Here is a 20,657-nt window from a genome sequence, read left to right on the forward strand (position 1 = left end):
TAGAACGCTCTATATGTTCGACGATATAGATACGCTATAAATTATCCATTGTTATAATCCTAATTTGATCAATGATCCTCTAATAGATGACCTACATAATATAGGGATTAAATTACCGTTACACCCTTCAATGTATTTTATCCTTAAAACACTTAGCTCCATATAAATGATATTTCAGCGAAGTGAAATGACTACTCAACCATTTATCTCTGTTTAGCCAAGCTCGAAGGATATCATTATTTCACTTCTAAATACCTATAGAAGTTATAGATTCCATATCTATGTTTAGCGCTCCCACTCAATTATACTATCATGTTTCCAAAATGTACGTATCACCCTGATCTAAAAGTAGGCTTAACTAACAAATCAAAGAACATGTATAATACTCTTGAGATCGAACCTAATCATATCAGGATTAAGATCATTTGATCTAGGATCAACTAGGTGATATTGAATTGAATAGATATTACGGTAAATTTTAACATATCTAATCAAAGTTCAATATCGGTCCCTTCCGATGTATACTCCATACATCCGATACTGGTAAACTTTGCCAATGCCCTGGAAAGGACATAACACTTATCCAAGGTGTAAGAATACCTATCGCTGATTATCATGCCAGTCTAAATCCAGTGAACTGACAAATCAGGGAATAAACATTCGAACATATAATCAAGATTATATTCCACTGTGTTGACAACACTATAATCATTAACAAATACATATGTTCTGGACTTAATAGAATTTACACATTATATATAATCATGAAATAAATCATGTGAACCATACAACATAAGTTGTTATTTCTGATCTTTATTAGTAAATCTGATTATATTGAAATAGGTTTTATTTAGGGCACAAAACCCAACAATTTAATATTGAGAAGGTACATGAAATGTATAAATTTGAAAAATAACAATTCTATTTTTTTGGCATGTACACAGGTAGAGATTCCTAAAGGATAAGTCAAAATGGAACACAATCTTTCAACCACAAGAAAGTGGTAAGAGAACAAAGTTGGCCGAACCAGGGATTATACTTCATCGTCCAATGGGGAAATTAATGAGTGAGCATGAAGTTCATGAAGTGCGTCCTACTCGCTAAAAGGCGACTAAGCGAAATGGAAAGGAAAAAAAAAGACACATGCTATATTATTTTATAATATAATAAGTGTAGATTAAAATGTGGTAATATATATTATTATGTGAATAATATATATTAAGTGTTTGGTAAATAAATTGTTCTAATCTGAATGTCCAGTCCTATCAAAGGTAGCGTCGTACTGACTAGTGATCCCAAAATAAGAACTATTACAGCTCAATTGGACGTGATGTTCAGGGTACGTACCAATTATCAAACCTATGAGAGATAAAGTATACACAGTTCTAGATACAAAAATTATATCGACTATCTTTAAATTGAACTAAGGTTGTTCGCTCAGCTCTAAGAACAGTTGGGGACCATTCACAAACACTAAAGTTATTACCTCAGGAGGCATCATCTTTAACTTCCTGAGGGGTCACATTCTTCAAATAGTGGCTGAGAGCCACATAATCTCTATCCTCATCATTGGCCAGAACTGGAACTTGTTGCTAGTTTGGAAATTTTGGGGTTTTAAAATCATTCGTAGATTTTTTTTTTTTTTTGCCAAGAAGGGGGTAAACCTTCAAGTTGTCCTCGTGTAACAAGAAGTCAGTTGCTCGCAACTCGTAGGGAAGGCCAAGCTGAATCTTGTGCCTTTTCTCGATATCAGGAGTAGGGACTGGCCTCCTGGTGATCGATGTTAACATAACAAAGAACAAAATTAGTAAAGTATGGCAAATATATATTGAACTAAAACTCAAATCCAAGTTTTTGAGAAAAGTTATACTTACGTATAATTTTACATTTTATTGTGTTGATGGGAAAGAGACCAGTGGTCCAAAAGAAGTCATCCTTGAACTCTTTTTTGTTGGGCAACCTCACAATAATCCTATGATCATTGGTGTGAGTCCTGAGATAGTTAAAGCCTCCTACACCACGCTTCCTTGCTGGGCAGGCTTTAACAAAATAAAAACAAAGAATCTCCAGTGGAGTTGGACACTCCCACTTCAAAATATGGTAGAGAAATTTTAAATAGGCCAATATCCTATGAGTTTGGTGCCAATTGGAATGGGGTAATATTGAGGTAGTTATAGAATTCTTTGAAGTAATCTTTAAGAGGGAGAATTGTCCCAGCCCTTATGTGCTCAAGACTCCAAGCGCCTATTCTAGAAGGCTCGCTCATGTTACAACCCTCGTCTCAGACTAGACATTCAAGGAGATAGCAGCTGAATTCCCCATTAGCAACGGACCTAATACGACATCCATGTTCATTCCTAATGTCGCATGACCTTAAAACATCCCCTTCATAAGGTCCAATGGACTTGATTTTGGACTCAATTAATTCAGCCTCAAAAGTGACTGTAGGATCCCGGGGGTCTTGGATTTACAAGCTTTCTGAGTCATTATCACAAAATCTAAGTCACCTAGTGAAAAAACAACAGTGACTAGAGGTAAAAACATGGGCCTCGCTGAGGTTGTATTAACTAAATTGGAAGGTACCAGTCAAGCTGTTTCTCGCAAACACTGACGCCTACCCTCAATAACTTCTTGCAAAAATTGCTTATAACGAATAGAGGTTTCATCTTGACTAGATTTAACGAGATGATCCCTAATTTTGTCATCATTTATTTTAAGAATGGTTTGAGGTCTTCAAGTTTTGGGCTTAAATTCTATGGAAGAAAGTTGAGGGCAAACATATTTTAAGGGTTATGGGACTGTATATTCTGGGATAAAATGGGACATAATAATGCTCCAGTTCCTGGAAAAATAGAGCATGAAGAAAACCTAAAAAATATGTGAATCGTATAATCATAAATTTTCTAGCCCTAGAAATATCCAAACACTCAAAATCAAATTACATAAGCAGCAAAATAATGCAGACATGAAAAACACACACCAAGAAATTAAAAAGCACAAAAGAAAAATCAGCAAAGAGAAATGCCACTTACTGATTTGATGAGATGTTCGTCGTAAAAAAGAACTTCACGATGAAGATTCTAATGATTGAAAGGCTGGATATTGTGATGATTTTGAAGAAAAAGAGAACAATTAGAGGAAATCCACAAGAAGAATGTGAGGAACAAAGAGGGCATGCAAAGTCAGATTAGAAGGTGGTTGAGATTTCTTCGAAGCTTAAGAATTTGTGGGTTGAAAAATGACGAAGATAAGGAACAGCTTCAAATATATGCCTAAAGGATGGAAACCATTCGATCAACTGTAATATGATCAAATGGATGTGAACTATGCAAGAAAAGGAATGGTCAGAGTATTAAATGAGAAATGATGTGCCTCGACGTTTTGAACTGCCAAATTTTAAGCATGCAAATTTTAAATGAGAAAAATACAATTATAACCTTAAAGATATTTAAAAAGTCCTTTTTAATTAAAAATTACTTTTTAGGAGACAATCGTTATACCCGTAATTCAGCTATTAACCAAAAGCTAACATGTGTACTTCATGAGGAATATGAATCGGGTCAATGATTATACTATTAAATGGCATTATTAAATGCGACTTAAATAACTCGTCTCAATAAATTATAGTTGATAGAAGTATTCAAACTCGCTGCCACATAAGCATAAACGAGATAAGAATAATAACTATATTAATAGGTATACCTGACGAGATAGTATATCTATTTCGGGATAGACAGAGTATATAATAGAAGTGTTCAAGACGAGAAAACAAAGAGCTTGCAACTTATTGACCCATATGCTTGGGAGTATGAGCTTGCAACTTATTAACCCACATGCTTGGGAGAAAGAGCTTGCAACTTGTTGATCCACATATTTGCACGTAGAAAGAATAATTACATTCATCTATCTTGCCCTCTATACGTTGAAGTAATCAACTCGCTAATACCACCATGGTACATGAAGACTGGAAGGAGAAGTATATTTATACTTAGCATTTTTTTTCCTATAAAGACGATAAAGAAGAACAACTCGTATTTAACAAGAAACAACTTTCATAGTCAGCATAATCGTTTAAGGATAAAGATAAAAGAGCGGTTAGGTGATTGTTAAATATTATTTTATGTGCATAGAAATAAAACGTGGAGAATGTCCACGTTTCATGAGCACTCATAAATGGTTAGATCCCATTGAAAATAACTGCTACCCTATACACCTATTATAAATTGGGACATCCAGGTAAAAAGGGACGAAAAATTAGAGAAAAAAAAAATTATGTTTTACATTGATTGAGAAAATTGTACTCTGTATTCAGATAATCATCCCTAATAATAAGGACTCGTACAATATGTAAATTTTAACTACAAAACCACGAAATATATCTAGTTTTTATTTATTGTTATCATTAATTCTGTAGTATATTTATTATGTAAAAAAATTATATTTAGTTAACAAAAAGTTACATTAACACTTAAAATTATTGGATATAGTCCAATAAAACACCCTTAATTAAATGAATTATATTTTAATTTTATATACTTTGCACCTCAATTAGAAATGCTCTTAAAATCTACTTACTTGGTCAACGAAACGTGCCCTAATATTTGCACGCACATAGAGACTAATAAGTTCTCCTTATTTTGACTGCTATTTTTTAGACTTATTTTTGACTACTTTAATCCAAAATGAAAAAGTATCCCACATCGAAGGACAACTACGTTACCGAATTATAAAAGCGCCACGCCAACCATGGGACCCACATGGCCGCTTCTTCCACCTCTCGTACAAAACTATAGACGTGGATTCATAATCCACCACCGCACTCTATCAATTTTCCCACCAGTGATCCCAAAACCTTATTCAAATCTCCCAAAATACCTCTCTCCCCGAGATTCTTGGAATCCCTAATCTTCATGCAATAATCTTACTTTTGATTTTTGAAATAGTGTTTCTCATCCAGTGATGGCTGCAGCGGCGCGTGCTATTCGCTGTGAACTGAGGAGTACTCCGAAGTTGACATCGGGTGGAGGGTCGGAACTCGTCGATGTTCCAGCGAGGATCTCGGTCGCCAAACCTAATCCAGCGGCGATGGAATCGGAGAACGCGAAGATCGTTTTACAACCCCGGCTTTGTACTCTGAGGTCGTACGGATCAGATCCGATTGGAGTGGTGATGAAGACTCGGTCGGAGGAGCTTGGTGATGAGATTTCTCCGTTCTTTGCAACCTTATCGGAGTACATCGAGAGCTCGAAGAAGAGCCAAGACTTTGAGATCATTTCTGGTAGACTAGCTATGGTGAGTGAAATCCTTACAAACAAAAAAAATAGTAATAATAAAAATTTAGTAATTATTATTATTATATATGGTAGACTAGCTGAGCTGAATTTGAACTGATTTCTTCAACGATATGAAACTTGTATAAATCTTTTGGGGTCTGAGTCGTGTTGTTAATTTAAATATTTTTTAGTTCAATAGAACTTGTAGACAGAATCTTTCTAATTAGTTTTGTTTAATCTAAAATCAAAACGTACTTTATTTTTCTTAGAGGAATATCTTAAAGCTTAGCTGAAATTATAATAAGATTTAAAACAAGAAAAGGGTAGTTTTATATTGCTTTTTGTTGTAGGACCCTCTTTGATTCTAGCAGAACTTGCAAATTCAAAAGATTCATTCACTGACTATAATTATTAGGGAATTGGATGGAATGGTATAATAGTATATATGTTGATTAATTAATAATAATTATGATTATTTGCAGATAATATTTGCGGTAACTGTGGGGACAGAAGTAGTGACAGGAAATTCATTGTTTAGAAAGGTTGATGTGGTTGGGATAGAGGAAGCAGCAGGGGTTTGCTTGGCAGCGGTGGCATTCGCAGCTACTTTCGCGTGGTTCTCCAGTGCTCGAAACAAGGTCGGACGGATGTTCAGCCTCACTTGCAACACCTTCTTTGATACTCTCATCGACCAAATCGTTGATGGCTTGTTCTACGAAACCGACCTCACTGACTGGTCCGATGACATATAATACAACAATTATACTACTCCTCCACCAAAACGTGTATAGCTAATAATATATATACAATATAAAAGGTTCCATATAGTAGTGATGAAATTTCATATGCCTACCGTGATAAATTTTAATCTTATCTGTTTCTACTATCAACTAAATTATGAGGGTTACGACATATATTAATTAATATATATAAAAGAATTTAATTGTGATTGGAAGAGATTAATTATATTGTATAATAATAATATTGTATAGAAGTGCAGCTAATAACTTGCACTCTCGAATTTATATCTATCTCCGACTCCGTATTTCATTTAGTCAAATATTTCATTATATATAATATATGATTTTTAATTATGAAAATTCATTTAATTATTTAAAAAAAAAATACAATTTATACTTTAAACATAAAACAAGATAAAATGCTACAAATAAGACAGAAACAAAAATAGAATGGCACAAATCTTACATTTTATATATATTTTTTTTCTTGTTGAGAAAATATAACTATCTAGCCAATATAACTCAAAGAAAAAAATCATCAAAAATCTTACGAAGCTATTTACATTAAAATGAAGAAAAAAAACTCTTAACAACGACCACTACAAGGATTAGCACTTTTACAGACACAATTTAGCGTTTGCAAAAGTATTACTGACGAATTTTTGACACTACAAGAAAAATGAGTATTAATGAGGACAAATTTCGTTAGTAAAAACCTCTGTTTTCGTCAGTATTCCTCATCAATGAGGACATTTCGTTGGTAAAAAGTCGTTGGGAATAGTTCGTCGGTAAAAACGATTATTAACGACTTTTTAGGTCGTTGGGAATAAAAAGTATCAACAACGACATTGTCGTTGGGAATAATATTTTATTTATTTATTTTTTTTAAAACCTGAGTGCATCAACAACGATATTGTCGTCATTGATATTATTATCAATGACGACAATGTCGTTATTGAAGAGCTTTTCGAAAAAAAAATTAAATAACTATATTAAAATTATTTGTAATTAATTATTAATACATAATATTATATTAAAATTATTAAATTAAATAATTATTTTAATTTTTTTTTATTTTTTAATTATATAAAAATTATTTAATTAATTAATTAATATATAAAATTATTTAATTAATTAAGATATGAAATTTTTTAACTAAAAGTAAATATTTAGAATCACTAATATTACAATAAAAAGTGAGTCATAAACATTACAGTACTGCATACCTAAATATAAATTAGTGTTCATAAAATATTAATAAACATAAAACCGATAGTTCGTAAAATTAAAATAAATATTCTAAAAGAAGTTTGTAGTAGTATCGTCCTCATCACTAGCATCTCCAGGAACATCCGACCCAGGAACATCCGGCATCTGTGGGTAGTATGGCGGCATTTGCGAACTTGTCATCATTTGAGATGTCTGCTGCCCATGTAGTGTCGGCATCATTTGAGATGTCTGCTGCCCTTGTTGTGTCGGCAACATCTGAGATGTCTGCTGCCCTTGTTGTGTCGGCAACATCTGAGATGTCTGCTGCCCTTGTTGTGTCGGTATCATCTGAGAAGTCTATTGTCCTAGATGTGTCGGCATCATTTGAGATGTCTGCTCCCATGGTTGTGTCGGCATCGTCTGCGATGTGTTCTGATATTGCTGACCTTGTGTCGACATCATCTGAACATTTTGCGGCATCTGTGACATTAGTGGCATCCGAGGCTCTGACACATGAGACGTCTGAGGTGACTGCGTCATCATATTCAACAATACTTGCGAATTGTTTGGCGACTGAAACACAAACTGCAAGTATGACTGGTACATTTGACTGTGAAATTGCTTAGGACTTAACAGTCCAGGCGAAGGAACAAGAGGCTGTTGTAGCAATTGCTGAAACGAAGTAGGAGTCTGTTGCGGCTGCTGAAAACCCATTGGGTTAAAACCCATTTGAGAGCGAGACGGTTGTGGACGTATGGGTTGGGTTGAAGCTGCAACATTCATCTCAACATCCATTGGTTCCCGACGTTCACGTGACATTTATTGAGTCAACGTATCCAATCGCAACCAGGATACAACTCTGCCTCAATCTCCTCAAACATGTCATCATAATATTGACCCCTCTGCATTTCATCATCACCAGCTCTTTCGTCGTCATTTACAGGGGGGAAGAAATCTTCAATGACACTAACCATCTCATCCTCATCGACATTGATGTTAGCCTCGACAGGTTCATCTGGCTCCCCATGGTAAATCCACCTCTCATAACTGCTCTCGAAATCCTTTGTAAAGATGTGTGCCTCCACAGTATTCAAATGATGCAATCTGGTATTCTTGCATTTAACACAAGGACAGAAAATTCTTCCGTAACAATCCTTGTGTTTAGACGCAAGTTCCATGAAGACTTGGAGACCTTCCCAGTACGCTGGATCCTTACGATTTCTCATGGCCACCCAAGTCTTATCGATTGTCATCTACCAAAAAATTTACGTTGACTAAATTATAATCAAATTGACTAGTGTGACACAAATTTGATAATTTCGACTGTGTAGTTGAACTAAGGCTAATCTTATTTTATGAAACTTTTTTAACTTTTATTTTAAACTATACTTACAATAATATCTTTTTTGTAAGTATAATAAATTATTTTTATTTAATTAAATATTATATTATTTATCAAATTATTTGATAATTTTTCTTATTGCAAGGATTTATTAATTATTGAATTTATTACTTATTTAATCATTAATTATTTATATTCAACTAATTAAAGTCATTTATAATTATTTAATTACTTATTATTATTATTCATAAAATATACAAACATTTTTTTTACTTAAAATACTTAATTTTAGAATTCATTTCACTAATTTTGTTAAATAAATATTAATTTAAATAATTGTCCATTTAAAATATAACTTGTTACCAGTTTTATAAGAAACTATTAACTTATTATAAATTATTAAAATAACAAAATTTTTTATTATCTCAAATTTTTTTATTTTTTTATTTAATAAAATATTATATTTTTTTATTAATATAATTATTTATTAATATTTTTTATTGTAAGAATTTATTAAATATTAAATTCATTACTTATTCAATTATTAATTATTTATTTTCAACTAAGAAAAGTTATTTATTAAATATTTAATTATTTTTTTATACTATACATACACTATATATATATATATATATATGCTAACTATATTGGTAAGTTTTTTTTTTTCCCTCAAGCGACTATGTATTGATAAGTTTTGGTTCAATGTTAATATATATTATACATTTACCGAGTGATAGAAGAAATTTAAAGATACTGTTTAAATTCATCATGATGATGATAATTATTTTATTTTTTTTAAAAAAAAATTGCATGGAAAACATTTATTATAAAAATTTAAATGTTTTATTTATAAAAATTATAATTATAAGCTCACATAGCTAGTCAAGGGTAATACTTCATGGTCATATGCATTTAATTTACACATAATTATTACTTGTGTGCCAAAAGTTATTTATTATTTTTTAAACAAAATACAAATTTTATTTACTTAAATTACTTAATTTAACATTAATTTCATTAATTTTTATAAATAATTATTAACATATATATATTAAAAATTTATTACAATACAAAAAAAAAAAACACATACAAACATACATACTATTTTCAGAATATTATCTAAAAAAAAATATTCAGATTATTCACATATATATTAAAAAGAAAAAAAAATACAATCACTTAAAATGATACATACATTGTTAAAAACACATACATATATTTCAAATACATATATATATATATATTTAAACATATATCTAAAATAAATACAAACATTTAAACAACAAAATTTATCTAAACATATAAATACATATATAAATGTAAAACAATCTATACATATTAAAAATGAGGGTATACCTAAAAAATCGCCGCCGGTGGTGGGCTGACGAAGCTTCAAGCGGAGGAGAGAGCCGGTGCTGGGCTGAGCTGACGCGCGAAGCTTCAGGCGGAGGAAGGTGGTGGGACGTAGCTTCAGTTGGAGGAAGGTTTTTTGAGTGTTGAAGGGCTGAGGAATGGCTGATCAGGCGAGGAGGTGAGGAATGGTTGAAAGGTTAGGGTTTGTTTTGGCTAAGAAATGAAGCAGCCTCACTGTGTTTTTTTTTTATAATCAGCAGTCCCCAACGACAGCCACTAACGACAATGTCGTTGGTGGCAGACTGATCACTGCACCGTGTCAGTCTGTCATGTCGTTGGTAGCTGGAAGTGGAGGGAATTTTACCGCCTTTACAACAGGCATTTTTCAAAAAAAAAATAAACACATTCCCAACGACAATGTCGTTATTGAAGTTTTTTCAATAACGACATTGTCGTTATTGATGATGTATTTTCTTTAAAAAAAAAATTTATTAATTGTCCCAACGACAGGTAAGTGTCGTTATTGATACTATCATTTTTAATGAGGACTTTTTGGCGTTGGTAATAGTGGCGTTGGTATAAACCATTATTCTTGTAGTGTGAACGTCCTCCAGCATGCACAATTGCACGTCTAGAAAAAACTATGGAAGCGTGATTTGGGGGAGCGTACGAAAAGAAAAAACCCTTTGCATGCACAAGAATAGCGCCTAGAAAAATTATTGGAATTTTTTTTTTTAAAAAAAAAATACCTTTGCAGGCGCTTTTAGTGCGCCCACAAAAAACTGATAACACTTTTATGGACACATTTAAAGCGCATATAAAAGTATTTTAATAAAAATAAACAAACCTGATATTATACTAATATTTATAAATCTAATAGTGCATTCATTTCTTTTAAAATGTTCATTACATGATATTGTTTTTTAAATTTGTAAATCTTACAAAATTGTAAGAAAATTTCATTATACTAGTTAAATTCTCAAATACAACTAGACAAAATTAGAGAATCAACCCAATATATCAAAAGTTCAAACACAAATATTCATATGATGTGATAACATTCATATAATATTTTTATAATACAATATTTCTTAATTTTTTTCTCCATAATAGCACCTTTGGACTGACCTCGTACTTTTTTTTTGTGTCTGAAATCTATTCTCATTAGAACTTTCAGTAGGAATAGTTGCTGAAGAAGACATACTTCTGCAATACAAGAGGGAGAAAAAAAATATGACTTTCATAGAATGCACAAAAATTAAAAGATATAAACATAATCAGATGCTATCTTGTTATTAAAATAGAAAAATATAAAATTGAAAAGAATAAAAAGAGACATATACTTATATGCTTATTCTTCATAATCAAATGTATCATCATCATCTTCTAAATAATTTTTCTGTATCATCTTCAAAATCATCATCATCAACTAAAATCTCATTATTCACCCTTACTTAAAGTAGTTCATCGACATAAGAAAAAAGAATAAAATTGAACTAATCTTATTATACTCATTATGCTATTATTAGTAAATGTTTTTTTTCTTTTTTTAATTTAACTAAACTTATTTGAAGCACAAAGCAGAATTGCCCTTATAATAATATATAACCAACTAAAATCTCATTATTCACCCTTACTTAAAGTAGTTCATCGACATAAGAAAAAAGAATAAAATTGAACTAATCTTATTATACTCATTATGCTATTATTAGTAAATATTTTTTTTCTTTTTTTAATTGAACTAATCTTATTATACTCATTATTCTTTTTTCTTATTATACTCATTATTCACCCTTACTAAAATCTCATCAACTAAAATCTCATTATTCACCCTTACTTAAAGTAGTTCATCGACATAAGAAAAAAGAATAAAATTGAACTAATCTTATTATACTCATTATGCTATTATTAGTAAATGTTTTTTTTTCTTTTTTTAATTTAACTAAACTTATTTGAAGCACAAAGCAGAATTGCCCTTATAATAATATATAACCAATTGATTTGTAACTTTATTTAGTACAAACAAACATAACATATTTTTATAAATATATAAATTAAGGAAGATGTAAATGCATATAACTAATAACATCGATCATTAGAAAACACACTGCCACTATCCATTTATCCGCAAGCATTTTATAAGAAGAAAGTTCTAAGGAGCCTCATAATTTTATAACTAATAAGCAGAGAAAAATCCTCTCTTTCGTCCATCATAACATCTTTATAATACAAAAGAGTAAGATTCTTATGAGTACCCAATAATAAATACAGAAGTATAAAAGCACATACATTGTCTTCTTCGAGATTATACTAAAAAATGTGCTTCAAAATATAAAGCCACAAACTTCCTTAGATCTTGACATTGCAAGACAATCAACAATTACAGTATGACCGAAAATGAATTAAAACTCATTCTGTCATAGAAACTCAATTACATAATACAGCACAGGTAAAGATATTGACCTGTTTAACGCCCAAATGTGACTTCCACTAGCGGTGGTTGTAGTATAGATCGGGCGGTCGATTCCACAGGGAGGTGATTATGGACAAAAGCGTTAGTAGAAAAATAAAAACAAAAGGTTAATAATAAGTGATAATAGTAACCAATGATTTTGTGATTTTTAATTTGATAATAAATATTAAAAGAAAGCAAATAAATGTATAATCAATAGTAAAAGAGAGAAAGGCTTTAAGAATCATCCATATGCTTGTTTAGCTATTTTGTACCTTTGATTCACAAAGTTGACACTAGTCATACAACATTAAAGTTCATTATATTTTGAGTATACAAGTTCTTGAAAATAAAAGAAATGATTTAATCTTATGTAGAACCTAGAAATGACATTATACATCAAGCAATAATGCAATAAAAGATTAAACATAAAACAAAACATAAATATTATTTTTACTAAATGGAAACACATAGAAAGAGCATGACTAATCCTATATATCTTTAGTAAAAATAATGACAAAGAAAATAGAAATAGAGATGGTGGTGATAGTGAAGGAAATGAACATTAATATTACTTTTCTTAATTTTTAAGCACATAGGAAGAGCATGACTAAACCTATATGTTTAATAAAAAGTAAATAAAAATGAACATAAAAGATAGAACAAGATAAATACTACTATTACTACAATCACTAAATAAAAATATATAGAAAGAGCATGACTAAGTCTATATATATATTTAGTATATAATAGCATATATAGTAGTATAGATGGATGAAGAACAAGAAAATAAAAGTGAAATAAAAACTTGCATTACTCAAATAAATATTACATGTGAATCAAAGATACAAAATAACCTCACTTTGCATATGGAATCATCCCTAACCTTCCAAGGAAGATTATGCCATTATGCTAATCATTCTCATAAAATTTCTAAAGAGAAAAGATGAGAAGAAAAGATGAGAGAATTTTGCTATAGTTTTTCTACACTAAAAATTACACTCTCAATTACTAAAATGAGCTCCTATTTATAGAGCCATAAAAGGACTAAAAATAAATAAATAAAAATTTGGGATTATAAAATAAATATTAAGATTAAATTTGACATTTCAAATCAAAAATAAAATTAATATTATTTTTGTTATCATTGTGATTTTGACTTCTACTCTTTGGATGAAGGTTGAGTGTGGAAGAGGAAAATAGGGTTGATGATGACCTAGACTTATCATCATTGCATCACATGCTTTGGAAGAGACAAAATTGATGATGAGCTTCATGGGCTAGGCTTAACCTTTTTGGGTTGGGTTGCTTTGGACTTCAACAAAAATGCCATTTTTTTCTTCATTTCTTTTCAACTTTGCTCCTTCCTCTTTCTTTCAACAAAAATACACTTTAATTCCTACAAGAAAGACATAAATTGAATCAAAATCAAATATTTTCATTTATAAAATATATTACAATAATTTCATGAAAATATCAATTAAAACTCAATTTATTTTATTATTTAAAATAAATAAAAGTGTATTTTTAACCACTAATCACAACCCCCAACTAGCTTATTGCTAGTCCCTAGCAATTCAAGCGGAGAAAAAGAATAATCGAATTGAATAAACAAGTCAAATCACGCAAAAATATCCAAGCATTTTCAAAATATTAGTAGAGAGTTAAAGATTGCTATCAGTGTTATTTCAGTTGTAACAACAGAGTTGTGTGTGTGTGCACCAAACTGTATTTATTTTATTTCAAGTCTTAACACAAATAGTATCGAAAAATCTCAAAAGTGTAAAGGTCTCAACTCCAATTTTTTTCACGGGTATTGAAAGTATTTATATTGGAAGGGTGACACTCTTTGGAGTTGGAAATGTAACAATTAACGCACAAATGAGAGAGGATAAACTTTTTAGGATAAGCAATTTGAACAAATATTGATCACAAGATAGACATATCAAACCAATAGAATTCAAATGACAAACAACCTTAGGGATTTACATGAAAAACTCACAAAATAAAGAGCCAACTAACTAACTAATAAATAAAGAAATATAATAACAATTTTTTTTTCTTTAGAGAGACATGTGATGCTTCTCTTTTTTTTTTTTTTTAATTAAAATAAACTAACATGATTTTTTTTTTTAGATATGGAAAGAATGGAGGTAAATAGAAATAAAATGATATTACTTTTGCTATTTTTATTTTTTTTAAAGATGGAGACTACTTGAAAATCAAAATAAAATGATGTTGCTCTTGTTCTTTTTTTTTTTTTCATTATATATATTTTTTTGATGATTTTTTTTTTTTTTACTTTTTTTTTTTTTCTTCTTCTCCTTTTTTTTTTTTTTTGACAAGAGACAACATATAAAAATAAAGATATAAAGAAATACAATAAAGTTACAAAGAAATAAACACAAAGGCTCTTTTGACAATAAATTAATCCCTCTAGTAAATGTCATGTTTGAAATTCCAAAAGTTTAACTTTACCAACTCAAATGATCAATGAAAGTTCAAAAAGTTATTTTCTCAACTCTCACAACTCACAAAAAATGAAAAACTTTACACTCAAAATTTTTCTTAACTATATGTGTTTACAACCATTTTACCACATGTTTGGAAAGTGCACAAAAGAACTCTGAAAATCACAACTTGGTAACAAAATATAGCAAATATTGACTCAAACTGTAATTTTACTATCATGCTTGGATAATTTTGAAAAAATTTGACTTAAAAAATTCAACAAGACAATTATAATTCTCTAAATGAACGCTCACCAGAGCTCACCACCCCCAACTCAAAATTAGACAGTGTCCTCAATGTCACAAAAAATATGAAATGAAAAAGATAGGGAAAAGAGTACACCTGATCGACGATAATATGCACGGGGTGAGAGTGGAGATAACCTGATAACAGTAACCCAAAACAAACATAGAAAATACAAAAATACAAAAACACAAAACAAAAATAAAATAAAATACTATAATATATAGATAGGGAAAATAAACATTTCAGAGTGTATAATCTGGGTCCTCAAGAAGGACCTCTTCAACAAGGCTCACACTCTCAATGTAATGTTTCAGTCTCTGGCCATTGACTCGAAAAATTCTCCCATCGGTTGGGTCCTTGACTTCAACAGAACCGTTGGGGAATACTTGTTTCACCACATATGGACCAGTCCACCTCGATCTCAACTTACCGGGGTGGAGATGCAAACGAGAATCGTACAAATGTACTTTTTGATTCGGCTCAAAATGTTTTCTTAGGATCTGTTTATCGTGAGCAACTTTCAGCTTTGCTTTGTAGATCCTAGAATTATCGTAAGCATCATTTCTCAACTCCTCAATTTCAGACAATTGAAGTTTTCGGTTCATACCTGCCGCACGTAGATCGAAGTTCAGGGCCTTAATAGCCCAATAAGCTTTGTGCTCAAGTTCGACAGGTAAATGACATGCTTTCCCATAGACAAGTCGATAAGGAGACATCCCAAGAGGGGACTTGTAAGCAGTGCGATATGCCCAAAGTGCATCTTGAAGACGTGTTGACCAATCTTTGCGGTCGGGATTTACCGTCTTTTCAAGAATGTTTTTGATCTCCCTATTAGCTAGCTCAGCTTGACCATTGGTTTGTGGATGATAGGCATTGGCAACTTTGTGAAGTACACCGTACTTTCGCATAAGAGCCTCAAAAGATCGGTTGCAAAAATGAGTGCCTTGATCACTAATGATAGTGCGAGGGGTACCAAACCTCGATAACACATTTTCTTTTAAGAATTTCACAACAGTCGCGTTATCATTATTTCGACAAGGTACCGCCTCGACCCATTTTGAAACATAATCCACAGCAAGAAGGATGTAAAGGTAACCAAAAGAAGGTGGAAATGGTCCCATAAAGTCTATCCCCCAACAATCAAATACTTCGATGACAATAATTGGGTTCAAGGGCATCATGTGCCGACGGGACAAGGAGCCTAACTTTTGGCACCTTACACAAGAGCGACAAAAATCATTGGTGTCTTTGAACAAAGTGGGCCAGTAAAGACCGCATTGTAAGATTTTTGCAGCGGTTTTCTTCACAGAAAAGTGACCACCACAAGCATCATTGTGGCAAAAATTTAGCACACTAGACACCTCATCATCGGGAATGCATTTTCGCATAATCTGGTCGGGACAATACTTGAATAAGTATGGATCATCCCAAAAGAAATTTTGCACCTCAACCAAGAATTTGCGTTTGTCTTGTGAACTCCACTCAGAAGGGAGCTCACCAGTTACTAAGTAGTTAACAATGTGCGCATACCACGGTAACTTAGTAACAACGAATAATTGTTCATCGGGGAAATCATCATGAATAGGTGGGCCATCAGCGGGATCACTAAATTCAAGTCGGGACAAGTGATCCGCGACTACATTTTCAACACCTTTCTTGTCTTTGATTGTTATGTCAAATTCTTGCAAGAGAAGGATCCACCTTATTAAGCGTGCCTTAGCATCCTTTTTGGAAAGGAGGTACTTAAGGGCAGAGTGATCGGTGAAGATCGTAATAGGTGATCCAATCAGGTAAGCTCGAAATTTGTCAAGAGCAAAGACAACGGCAAGCAACTCTTTTTCAGTTGTGGAATAGTTCATTTGAGCACTATTAAGAGTTCTACTTGCATAGTAGACAACAAAAGGTTTCCCCTCCCTTCGTTGTCCAAGAACAGCTCCAACAGCAAAATTACGGCATCACACATGATTTCAAAAGGAAGACTCCAATCGGGTGATTGAATAATGGGAGCAGAAGTGAGTGAATTCACAAGTGTTTGGAAGGACTCCTCACACTTTGGGGTCCACTCAAAAGTAGCATCTTTGGCTAGGAGGTTGCATAATGGACGAGAAATCATTGAAAAATTCTTTATGAACCTCCTATAAAAACCAGCATGGCCAAGAAATGACCGAATGTCTTTGACAGTCTTAGGGGTAGGAAGTTTAGAGATGAGGTCAATTTTAGATTGATCAACCTCAATCCCTTTTTCAGAAACAATGTGGCCTTAAGACAATTCCAGAAGATACCATAAAATGACACTTTTCCCAATTAAGCACAAGACCTTTCTCGATGCAACGTTTTAAAACAGCCTCAAGATTGAGAAGGCATGCGTCAAAAGATTTTCCAAAGACGGTTAAGTCATCCATATAAACTTCCATGGTGTTTTCAATCATGTCACTGAAAATACTCATCATGCATCTTTGGAAAGTAGCTGGTGCATTACACAGTCCAAATGGCATACGCCGGAAAGCATATGTTCCAAAAGGACAAGTGAAAGTGGTCTTCTCTTGGTCCTCTAATGCAATCTCAATTTGATAGTAACCTGAATAACCATCGAGAAAGCAGTAGAAAGGATGACCAGCTACGCGCTCAAGAATTTGATCAATGAATGGGAGCGGGAAATGATCTTTACGGGAGGCGGCATTCAATTTTCGATAATCAATGCACATGCGCCAACCCGTCACAGTTTTGGTGGGAACAAGGGCCCCTTTTTCATTTTGGACAACAGTAACACCTGATTTCTTAGGTACTACCTGAACTGGACTGACCCATTTGCTATCGGCCACAGGGTAAATGATAGCAGCATCAAGAAGTTTTAACACTTCATTTTTCACCACTTCTTTCATTGGTGGGTTCAGTCTTCTTTGAGGGTCCCTTCGTGGGATAGCTTCTTCTTCTAGATTAATTCGGTGGGTGCAAATTCGAGGGCTAATACCTTTGATATCAGCAAACGTCCAACCTATCGCAAGTTTGTATTTTCGCAGTAGCTCGAGTAACTGCAATTCTTGAGAAAGTTGAAGGTCGGACGAGATGATAACTGGAAAGGTTTGGCCATCTCCCAGAAAAACATGTTTCAAACCCTTTGGAAGTTGGTTCAGTTGAACATTGGGAGGTTCTTCGGCAGAAGCTTTTAGCGTTTCCCTCTCACGAGGTAATGCTTCAAAGTGTGGCTTCCAAAATTTCTTCCCTCTGTTTTGTGTGTCCAATTGATCAACGGTAGCAAGAGCGGACTCAACAAAACTGGGATTTTCATTTTCAAGGCGAGAGAGGAGTTCATCAAGATTAACAAAATTTCTTTGCAATTGAATCTCTTCAGAAACAAGATTGTCAATCATGAATGTTTGATGACATTCTTCATCCTCTTGAAGTTGTTTCCCAATGTGAAAAATGTTGACCTCAAGTGTCATATTTCCAAATGATATTTTCATTAGACCATTACGACAATTGATCAAAGCATTTGCAGTGGCAAGGAATGGTCTTCCAAGGATGATGGGAATTTTGGATTCCATGTTGACCACAGATTGAGTATCTAGAACAAGGAAGTCCACGGGATAATAGAATTTCTCAATTTGAACAAGAACATCCTCAACGATACCCCGAGGCTTTTTGATAGAGCGGTCAGCAAGCTGCAGCACAACAGATGTTGGCTTCATTTCTCCAAGACCAAGTTGCGAGTACACAGAGTAAGGCATGAGATTCACACTCGCGCCAAGGTCAAGCAAAGCTTGGCTGACTTCATGAGTCCCAATTTGGCATGAAATGGTGGGACAACCAGGATCTTTGTATTTTGGCGGTGTCTTTTGTTCGATCACCGCACTCACTTGTTCAGTCAAGAAAGCAGTCTTCTTGACATGGTGCTTTCTCTTAGCAGTGCACAAGTCCTTGATGATTTTGGCATAAGCTGGCACTTGTTTTATGATGTGAAGCAAAGGAAGATTAATCTTCACTTGTGTCAAGTGCTCAAGGAGTTCAGCTCGGTTTTCAGGAATTTTCCCAACAGGTCTAAGAGCCTGGGGAAATGGTACTTTTGCTTGACCATTTATCGGTGCACTGTCAGGGGCAACTTTTGAATTTGAAGTAGTGGTTTTGATGGATGGATCTTCCAAAGCTTTACCACTTCTTGTTGTGATGGCGTTAACCCCTTTAACGATGGGATCATTAGAGGTGGAGATTTCAGCCATGTGTTGCCCTTGTGCATTAAATTGAGGCTGGGAAGGAAGTCTGCCTTTCTCAGAAATAGCCAAGGATGCGGTCAATTTTGAAAATTGACTTTTTATTTCTTGGACATCTTCCTTTAATTGGCGATTGATTTTAGCTTGTTCCTCAATGAATGCATGAATAGTGCTTTCAAGGGAGTTCCCTTGTTGTTGAGCATTGTATTGAGGCGTAGGATATGCCTTTGGAGGTTGAGCTTGATGCTCATTTCTCCATTGTCCTCCAGATGTTTGAGCTTGGTTAGAGTTATCTCTCCAACTGAAATTCGGGTGGTTTCTCCAACCAGGGTTGTACGTATGGGAGAATGGCTTGTTATATTGCCCTAAGGCATTGCATTGCTCCTCATGAACCCCCTTCATTTCTTTGTAAACTAAGCAGTCCTTAGCTAAATGCCCATTTTCTCCACAAACGAAACAAGGTTCGAGTGGTCTGGATTGTGCTTGGGCAACCATGCACCCTTTTTGGCCATCTTTAGTCGTAAGGATTTCAATTTGCTTTTTTAAAGATTCGACTTGGGCCTTTAAGCTGTCCTCTTCCCGAAGTTGGTAAATCCCAGCTGGTCGATTTCTGTTGGTGCTTTCGGCGGACTTGGACCAGTCCATGTGTGAGATTTTTCAGCAAGCTCAATGAGAAACTCAAGAGCTTCTTCGGGTTCCTTTTGAAGGAACTCACCGTTGCACATCATTTCTACGAACTGGCGCTCACGACTTGTGAGGCCTTCATAGAAGTAGCTGACGATGCGCCAACTCTCGTACCCGTGGTGTGGACACTGACTTAAGAGATCTTTAAATCTCTCCCAGACTTGATAGAACGTTTCATTGTCTTTTTGGGAAAATGTTGAGATTTGTCTTTTCAAACTGTTGGTCTTATGGACAGGGAAATATTTAACAAAAAATGTTTTGGTCATTTCTTCCCATGTTCCGATAGACCTAGATCTCAAAGAATACAACCAACTTTTAGCTTTATCCTTCAAGGAGAAGGGAAAAAACTTTAAGCGTGCAGCATCATTGATGGTTGCTCGGTCATAAAAAGTGTCAACAACTTCCTCAAATTCCCTAATATGCACATATGGATTTTCATTTTCTATTCCATGAAAAGTTGGCAAAAGTTGAATAATGCCGGGTTTGACACCAAGACTTGGCATATTAGGTGGAAATATGAAGCATGATGGTATGGAAGTTTGGGTGGGGTGAAGGTAATCATTAAGTGTTCTCTGTTGTATTTCATTATTATTATTCATTGCGAAGGGATTACCGATTATCGTGTGAATGGGAGAAGGA

At 33.4% G+C, this 20,657-nt stretch overlaps 1 protein-coding gene, 1 non-coding gene and 1 pseudogene across 2 annotated transcripts; 2 read left to right on the forward strand and 1 right to left on the reverse strand.

Moving 5' to 3' along the window:
* The first annotated feature begins 4,658 nt into the window (after positions 1 to 4,658).
* LOC115714921 (stress enhanced protein 2, chloroplastic) lies at positions 4,659 to 6,323 on the forward strand. Its single transcript, XM_030643679.2, has 2 exons — positions 4,659 to 5,292; positions 5,756 to 6,323. Exons 1-2 carry the CDS (start codon positions 4,960 to 4,962, stop codon positions 6,023 to 6,025), a joined length of 603 nt encoding a protein of 200 aa, XP_030499539.2. The 5' UTR covers positions 4,659 to 4,959; the 3' UTR covers positions 6,026 to 6,323.
* Positions 6,324 to 14,677: 8,354 nt separating this feature from the next.
* On the reverse strand, positions 14,678 to 19,979 carry LOC133036928 (uncharacterized; annotated as a pseudogene).
* Positions 19,980 to 20,129: 150 nt separating this feature from the next.
* On the forward strand, positions 20,130 to 20,236 carry LOC133037587 (small nucleolar RNA R71). The gene has a single exon (XR_009687677.1). It is a non-coding gene; the product is annotated as a small nucleolar RNA R71 (small nucleolar RNA).
* The last annotated feature ends 421 nt before the right edge of the window (positions 20,237 to 20,657 follow it).

This window comes from Cannabis sativa, chromosome 4 (genome assembly GCF_029168945.1).
Source record: "Cannabis sativa cultivar Pink pepper isolate KNU-18-1 chromosome 4, ASM2916894v1, whole genome shotgun sequence".
Lineage (NCBI taxonomy): Eukaryota > Viridiplantae > Streptophyta > Magnoliopsida > Rosales > Cannabaceae > Cannabis > Cannabis sativa.

Excerpts from the sequence above, each read along its gene's own strand:
- LOC115714921 (XM_030643679.2), top strand. The coding sequence starts at position 4,960 with ATGGCTGCAGCGGCGCGTGCTATTCGCTGTGAACTGAGGAGTACTCCG. Across the intron at positions 5,293-5,755 it reads TTTCTGGTAGACTAGCTATG|ATAATATTTGCGGTAACTGT; the intron begins GTGAGTGAAATC and ends GATTATTTGCAG.